General features: G+C 48.8%; 1 protein-coding gene across 1 annotated transcript in view; it reads right to left on the reverse strand.

Annotated features, from left to right (window-relative positions):
• The window catches only part of ETFB (electron transfer flavoprotein beta subunit), a 12,826-nt gene that overhangs the window by 2,451 nt on the left and 1,868 nt on the right, over positions 1–8,507 (reverse strand). Inside the window, exons 2-4 of the mRNA XM_003803236.2 lie at positions 5,326–5,484; positions 4,747–4,905; positions 2,524–2,586 (exon numbers count right to left, since the gene is read on the reverse strand). Coding sequence (XP_003803284.1) covers positions 2,524–2,586; positions 4,747–4,905; positions 5,326–5,484 — 381 coding nt within the window. The remainder of the gene's footprint in view (positions 1–2,523; positions 2,587–4,746; positions 4,906–5,325; positions 5,485–8,507) is intronic.

Raw genomic sequence — 8,507 nt, forward strand, 5'->3', positions numbered from 1 at the left:
ATTCTCTTGCCTGAGCTTCCCCAGGAGCTGGGACTACAGGCACCCACCACAACTCCCAGCTATTTTTTTGTTACAGTTTGGCAGGTTCCAGGTTCGAACCCATCACCCTTGGTATATGGGGCTGAAGCCCTACTTACTGAGCCATAGGCATCACCCTATTTGGCACATCTTTCATGTCTCTTTCATGTCTCATTGGCCTCCACCAAGTGGCTATGAGCTCAGTTCTGTGAATACACCATGCACATGACCAACAAGGCATATAATCTGCTGGGGAAAATAACCAGTAACCAAGGAAACATGCAGACAAATGAGATCGTTTCAGTTAAGAAAGAATATGGAAAAAAAACAAGACATAATGATACGGAAGATGGGGGCATCTTTCAGGAAGTTGGTCAGATAGTGATAAATGCTTCAAAGAAGATAAAGTAGGATCATGGCCTAGAATATGCTGTTCAAGCTGGTAGCCACAGGCCTCCAGTGGTTACTGAGCACTTGAAATATGGCCAGTGCAGGTGAGGAACAGAATTTTAAATTTTATTTAAATTTAAATACCAACATTCAAAATATGTTATCAAGGTTATAGGGATCACTTCACTGGTATACCTGTTCATAGGGCGGCACCTATAGCTCAGTGGTTAGTGCACCAGCTACATACACCCAGACTGGTGGGTTTGAGCCTGGCCCAGGGCCTACTAAACAATAATGACAACCACAACAAAAAAATAGCCAGGCATTGTGGCAGGCACTTATAGTCCCAGCTACTTAGGAGGCTGAGGCAAGAGAATAGCTTAAGCCCAAGAGTTTGAGGTTGCTGTGAGCTGTGATGCCATAGCACTCTACTAACAGTAACATAGTCAGACTCTGTCTCAAATAAAAAAAAAAAAACTTACCAAATTATAATAAACTTTGGATATACCCAGTTTATTGTATGTAATATTTCAATAACGCTGTTAAGAAAAACTGCAATGGCTCACCACCTGTAGCTCAAGTGGCTAAGGTGCCAGCCACATACACCAGAGCTAGTGGGTTCAAATCCAGCCCAAGCCTGCCAAACAACAATGACAACTACAACCGAAAAATAGCTGGGCATTGTGGTGGGCACGTATAGTCCCAGCTACTTGGGAAGCTGAGGCAAGAGAATCGCTTAAGCCCTGGAGTTGGAGGTTGCTGTGAGCTGTGATGCCCAGAGCAACAGCTTGAGGGCTCTGTCTCAAAAAAACAAAAAAAAAAAAGAAAAGAAAAGAAAAGAAAAACTGTGATATTTGATGCATTTATCAGAAAACTTTCAAGTCTGTTTGGAACCATGTGGATATGTGAATCTACTTTTATTCAACTGTGAGCTTTAGGAATCTAAATTAAGTATTCCAGATGAAAAGTTAGCATCTGAATTGAGATGAGCTGTAAAGATAAAATACACACTGGATTGTCAAGACTCAGTATAACAAGGAAAAGAACATAAAATACAAATGGTCCCCAACTTAGAATGATTTAAGATTTTTTGACCTTATTATGGTGCCAAAACAATACATATTCAATAGAAACCATAGCAAGTACTCATATAACCATTCTGTTTTTCACTTATAATACAGTATTCAATAAATTCCAAGAGATAGTCAACATTTTATTACAAAATAGGCTTTGTGGTAGATGATTTTGCCCAGCTGTAGGCTAATGTAAGTGTTCTGAGCACGTTTTAAGTAGTCTACGCTAAGTTCTGGTGTTCAATAGGTTAGGAGTCTTAAATGCACTGTCAACTTAGGATATTTTCAACTTACAGGGGGCATATCAGACATAACCCCAGCGCTAGTTGTGGAGCATCCGTATCTCAATATATTTTATGTTGATTACGTGTTAACATAGTATTATTTTAGATACAGTGGGGTTAAAGAATTTTATCTATTTCTTCTTACTTTTTTAAAGTAAATTTGAGAAATTTAAAATTACTAATGTGAATTGCATTTCTATTGGACTGGCATAGATAGGGACTAGAGAGATTGGAGTTAAGTGGCAGGCATGAGTATTTCTTTTTTTTTTTTGAGACAGAGTCTCATTATTTTGCCCTTGGTAGAGGGCCATGGTGTCACAACTCACAGAAACCTCAAACTCTTGAGCTCCAGCGATTCTCTTGCCTCAGCCTCCTGAGTAGCTGGGACAACAGGCACCCGCCCCAGTGCCTGGCCATTTTTTGAGGGGGTGGTGAGGGGGTGGTGATGGTGGTGATTGCAGTTGTTATTGATGTTTAGCAAGCCTGGGCCTGGCTCAAACCCGCCACCTTCAGGGTATGTGGCTGGTGCCCTACTCACTGAGCTACAGGCGCTGAGCCAAGGCATGTGTATTTCACATGGTGAGACAGAGAAGGCCCCTTGGAGGAGATGATGTGAGGGCAGACACCTAAAGAAGAGGAATGACAAAGTCACCAGGTAGCATGAAAGAACAGTGTCCCAAGAGGTTGAAACAGCAGGTACAAGGCCATGAAGTTTGAGGGATGAGGAATGAGTGCCCTCAAAACTACTCCAACCTCACCTGTGGCCAGTCCAGAAATCCAGCTGTCATCTGCCCTGTCTGGTTACAATCATCATCGATAGCCTGAGTGGGGAGAGAAGAAAGACAGTAGGATGATCAATGGAGATTCTCATGGCCTATTCAGGCCTCTGTCTACAACAGAGTTGGCAAACCTGCTCTGTAATGAGAATATAGTAGAACCTCCATAGCTTATCATGTCCCTACATTGACCACCTCCTTAAGTTGACCTGATTTTCACAGATCAGACATGTCCCACAGGTATTCAATGGAAGTTCCTTATGTTGATCACCTCCATATGTTGACCAGTTTGTTACAGTCCCTTGGGTGGTCAACTTGACGTTCTGCTGTGTCTTAGTCTTTGCAGGTCACATGGTCTCTGTCACAGCTACTCAACTCTGCCAAAAAGCACAGGCAGCCCTAAACATTTAGATGAACACATGTAGTGGCATTCCAATAAAACTTGATTTACAATATCAGTGGGAGGCCTGGGCCATAGTTTGCTGACCACTGGTTTAGAATAATCCCCTTACTTGGGCCACATGCAAGCAGGGCTGTGTAGGGCTACCTGGCATTCCCACTGCCCAATCTTTGCCCCTGTATAAAGCCTTCCATGAGCTAAGCCCTATGCCGCCCACCATGGGGAGTCAGGTGCTGGATCTGGCCAAGGAGAACATTCTGTTCTCGACCCCAGTTATTGCTTTGTTAGCCCTGGGGGCTTTGGCACCAGGAGAAAGAGGCTCTTTTCTTTATGTTAAGGTCAGTAGGCTGGTGGGATCTGAGCCTGGACATGCAAAGTGAAGCCAAGTGATACCTGAGCCTAGAGCTCATGTGTGAGCCTAGATCAAGCTATGCCTGAAGCACCTGATTTACATAACCTAATACATTTGCTTTTTGACTTAGGCCAGTCTGAGTTGTGACTGCTACTTAGAACAAAGAGCATCCTGTCCCATTCATCTGGTATTTCCTGCCTTGACTCTGGGAACATCCCTGACAGCTTGGACAGGAGGACACAAGAGTCCAAGACCCACCAGCAAATGCAGGAGGCTTCAGTAGGTCATACTGCCAGTACCTGGGCCCCAAAGCCCCACCCAAGCCCTGTCTTTTTGGTCTGTTCTCTAGTTAGGCCCTTTTACCTCAGTTTACTAATTTTTACTCTGACTCCCCTGACATTGGCGATCTCCATTTTCTACTGTCTGGCTTTCATAGGGCTGGAGGGGACATCTAGTGGTCTCCCTGGACTTATTAGCTGCCTTTTCTTCCCAGTGCTGACCTGGCCCCCTGGACTCCATCTCTCCCTGCTGGGGCCCAGCTCCACCTCTGAACCTCCTGTGCCTGGCTAACTCTGTACTCACTGTACTTCACAGTCCTTGGCCCTCCTTCTCAGCCTCTGGCCTCAGTTCCCTGCCTCTTCTCACTCCTGAGAAGTACACCTGTGGCTTTTCTGATGTCTCTGCTCTGCCCTACCTGAGTGAGGCCACAAGGTCTGTCCTCACACACAATGAGCTAAGGGCACTGCTCCTGGGAAGGGGAGGTAACTCCAGGTCTCCTAAAGGAAGAGATGAGCCCCACACATACAGTAGGGGCAGTTCCAGGCAGCTCCTCGCTTTGCCCAAACTCCTTCCCAAAATCCCTGCCTCCAACTCCCCCCTTCCAGCCCATTCCTCACAGCCTGAGACGGGGCATTTCTTTACTGGCACTGATGCCATTCCTCTCCTGCTCACAGACCTCCTGTGGCTCCTCAGGCCTCTCCAATAGCCCCCAGTCTCTGTCTCAAGCCCAAGCCTGTCTCCTAAACTCACATGCTATCACTTGGGCTCTTTACACTTCCTATGTTGCTTCGGAATTATCCTCTAATTCTTTTCTTTTCTGCGTGTCCCACCTCTGTGTTACTAAGCCAGACCAGGCACTGCCCTTACCTCCTCCCCCTAGCTTGGTCTCCATCAATCAAGCCCTGTCCCTCCTGCCACTTCATGTCTATCTGCCCTGTCTCCTTGGCCTTGGCCCAGGACCATCACCATAGCCTCCTAGGCTCAAAGAGGACCTCAAAGGATATTTCTGATACCCAGTAACCCTGCAAGAGTGATGGCAAAGTCCCAAGCTGTTCAACCAGGACTGTCTGAATGCCTTGGGCCTGGGACCCCTGCATCTCACCAACACCCCTGCCTCCCTCCTGAGCAGGGATGAGGTGGGGATAGGGAGGTGGGGATAGGTGGCCACACCCACCTGCTTGCCCAGCAGCATCAGGTCCACCTTCTCCTTCTCTGCCAGCTTGGCAAGGACCCGGGCCACCTGGAGGGGACCCAAGCGTTCTGCCTCGGCAGCTGGAACCTCCACATGGATGCCTCGGTCTGCACCCATGGCCAGGGCAGTGCGGATGGTCTCCTGCCAAGGACAGAAGGGCTTGAGCTGGTTTCATCACTGGGGGTGCCCAGGGGTCCAAGTCCCCCAGCCCCTCCTCACTCAGACCCAGGATCCAAGCCCCCAGCTCCTCCTCCCTCAGACCCAGGGATCTAGGTCCCCCAGTCCCTCTTTCCTCAGACCAGAAGTTCAGACCCCCAGGCCCTCCTCCCTTAGACCCAGGGTTCCAGACCCCCAGCCCCCTCCTCCATCAGACTAGGAGGTCTGGGCCCCCAGACCTTCCCTCAGACCCAGGGGTCCAGGACCCCAACCCCCTCCTTCCTCAGATCCAGGAGTCTAGGCCCCCAGCCTCCTCCTCCCTTAGACCGAGGGGTCCAGGCCCACAGCACCTTCCCCCTCCTCAGACTCAGGGGTCCACACTCCACTCCCTGGGACCCTGAGCACCTGGCACTGAGCAGGACCACAGCTGACAGCAATGACCTCCTTCACCAGCTTCTTTTCCTTGAGTCGCACAGCCTCCTCCACAGCAATCTCACAGAAGGGGTTCATGGAGTGCTTCACACCATCAGTGACCACACCTGTCCTGTCAGGCTTAACCCTGATCTGTCCAGCAGGAGTGGAGGCAGGTAGGGTCGGGGGAAGTAGACAAGAAGGCAGGGGCCTCAGTGCTAAGCCTCTCACAGGCTGGATGGGGAAAACAGTGGCCTGGAAAGAGGCAGGACCTTATCCAGGGTCACACAGCTCCAAGGACAGATCTGAATGGATCTCACAGGCAGGCATAGGTCTTCCTTTTTCATTGTCTCACAAAGACATTCCTGGGTACCAGGGACATTTGACATGATCGTCCCTACTCTCTTGCTACTCCTGGGATCTGAAAGTGTTTCTCAAATTTTTGCTTACTATCATTTATCCAAAACATAACAAATGCTCTGCTCAGAATTTATGTTTATGTGTGTGAGTTTTTATAAAGTGACTTCCAACAGTTTTTCCTGAACACTTGACATAGCTCAAGGACTTCTATTCAATTCTGTCCTCTAGTCTTTTTTTTTTTTTAAGAGACAGAGTCTCATTTTATTGCCCTCTATAGAATGCTGTGGTCTCACAGCCCACAGCAACCTCCAACTCCTGGGCTTAGGCTATTCTCTTGCCTCAGCCTCCCAAGTAGCTGGGACTACAAGCGCCTGCCACAACTCCCGGCTATTTTTTTGTTGCAGTTTGGCCGGGGCCAGGTTTGAACCTGCCATCCTTGGTATATGGGGCCAGCGCCCTACTCACTGAGCCACAGGTGACGCCCAGTCCTCTAGTCTTTTCTATCAAGCAAGTCCCTGGGCACATGCTGGGGTACACAGAGAGCAGGACAGACAAGGTCAGGTGGGAGAGGTAAGGGGAGACAGTGGTTATCAAGAGATCCCAGATGGCCAGTGCTCTGAGTCCCTTCAACAAGGAGCTTGTTTGGGCAGACAGAATTCACCCCTGCAGAGGTGACATGTATGCCCCATGTGTGTCCTGATGAAAAATAGAAAGAGCAGGTATGGGGAGCTGGTAGGGAGAAGCACTGAGATGGAGCATTCCTAGACAGAGAGAAAGTGTGGCTGGTATGGGATAGGCCCAAGATGGACATTTCCCATCCTTCAGGGTCCTTTCCAGGAAAGGAATCCCAGATTATGAACACAAAATTGCTCCAGCCTCTCTGGGGCCTTCAAAAATAAAGCTTCATCAACTTCATGGAAAATGTACCCTGGGCCGAGACTCAGTATTAGTGGGTTGCCAAAAATACCTTTTAATACCCTACACACGTACACACCCAGACATACACATGCACACACAAGTTCTGACTAGAGCACTTGTTATGTTTTGAGGTTTTTTTCTGAGACAAGAGTCTCACGTTGTCACCCTCAGTAGAGTCCTGTGGTGTCATAGCTCACAGTAACCTCAAACTCTTGGGCCCAACTGATCCTCTTGCCTCAGCCTCCTGAGTAAATGGGACTACAGGCACCCCCACCAGGCCTGGCTAGTTTTGCTATTTTTAGTAGAGACTGAGTCTCACTCTTGCTTAGTCTGGTCTTGAACTCCTGCATTCAAGCAATCCACCCACTTCGACCTCCTAGAGTGCTGGGATTACAAATGTGAGCCACCATGCTCTGCCTAGCTATGTTTTGAATAAATGACTAAATAAACTTCTATTACTATGACTACCAATAATAACAATACTCACTGTGTGCCTACCAACACCTACCGTGTGCCAGACTCTGTTTGTTTTAAGAGCTTATTTAATCTTCATTACAATCCAAAAAAGTAAGTACTACCATCATCCCCATTGTACAGAGAGGAAAATAAGGCCCAGAGTGGCCAAGTAACTCCCTCAGGTCACATAACAGGAAGTGGACCCAGGCAAGGGGGCTCGAGAATTGTTCCCATGGTATACCTACTGTGCAAAGCAGCAGTAGACACATCAAACTCTCCCCCAACTCCAGAGCTCAAATTCCAGAAGGGGGGCATGATACTAAAGCAATATATAAGTAAATTACACCGTGGATTATGAAGTGATAAGGGAATGGGGGAAATAAAGCAAGCACAGGAGCAGGGACTCTAGGGGCTGCAAACTTAAGTAGGTGACCAGAGAAGGCCTCACAGAGAAGCTGATGTTTGAATAAAGACTTGAAGGATGCTCGGCGCCTGTGGCTCAAGTGGCTAAGGCGCCAGCCACATACACCTAAGGTGGTGGGTTCGAATCCAGCCAGGGCCCGCCAAACAACAACAGCTGCAACCAAAAAATAGCCGGGCGTTGTGGTGGGCGCCTGTGGTCCCAGCTACTTGGGAGGCTGAAGCAGGAGACTCACTTGAGCCCAGGAGTTGGAGGTTGCTGTGAGCTGTGATGCCATGACACTCTACCCAGGGGGATAGCTTGAGGCTCTGTCTCAAAAAAAAAAACAAAAAAAAAACTTGAAGGAGTTGTGAGAGTGACCCTGGGAACTCAGGGGTGGGTCAGACCTGGCCCTCCCTGTAAGGAGCTGCCTGAAGATGGGGTGGGGCAGCAAGGAATAGCAGGGTGGGAATAGCAGGGTGGGGACAGCAGGATAAACAGAGGATTCCAACTCAGTGTGGCCAGGGTGGAGGGTGGTAAGTCCAGGGGCTACAGGAGTTCCCAAGGACACGCAAAGGTAGCCTGAGGATTGTGGATAGGATGTCTTCCTGGAGGTGATAGCAGAGAGAATCAGTAAATTTTGATCTCAATCTCACGGTGCGTAGAGAGCCCCCGTCTCCCACCCTAGGCAGGACTAGGGAAGGACAGAAAGCAGAGGCTAGAGAGTGGAGCAGAAAGAGCACCTAGGCAGAAGGCACAGCAGGGGCAGGACACAGCCTGGTCTATCAGGAAATAAGGAGCAGCTTGGAGTTGTGTAAGTACAAATGGGGTCCCAGGAGGATCACAGACAGTTGAACCAGACCACAAAGTGAAGGTCGACCACAAAGTATCCCCAACCAGCCGGGGGGTATCAAGGAGCCATGGGAGGGCTGTGAGCAGGGGTGGGCTGTAAGCAGCAGAGAGCAGGGTCAGCTCTAGGTGCAAGAAGACCCCCAAGGCTAGGTAGAGACTGGGAGCCAGGAAGGAGACTGGGTTGAAGGTC

The sequence above is a fragment of the Otolemur garnettii genome, unplaced genomic scaffold (genome assembly GCF_000181295.1).
Source record: "Otolemur garnettii isolate 467f Iridium unplaced genomic scaffold, OtoGar3 scaffold00288, whole genome shotgun sequence".
Taxonomy (NCBI): Eukaryota; Metazoa; Chordata; class Mammalia; order Primates; family Galagidae; genus Otolemur; species Otolemur garnettii.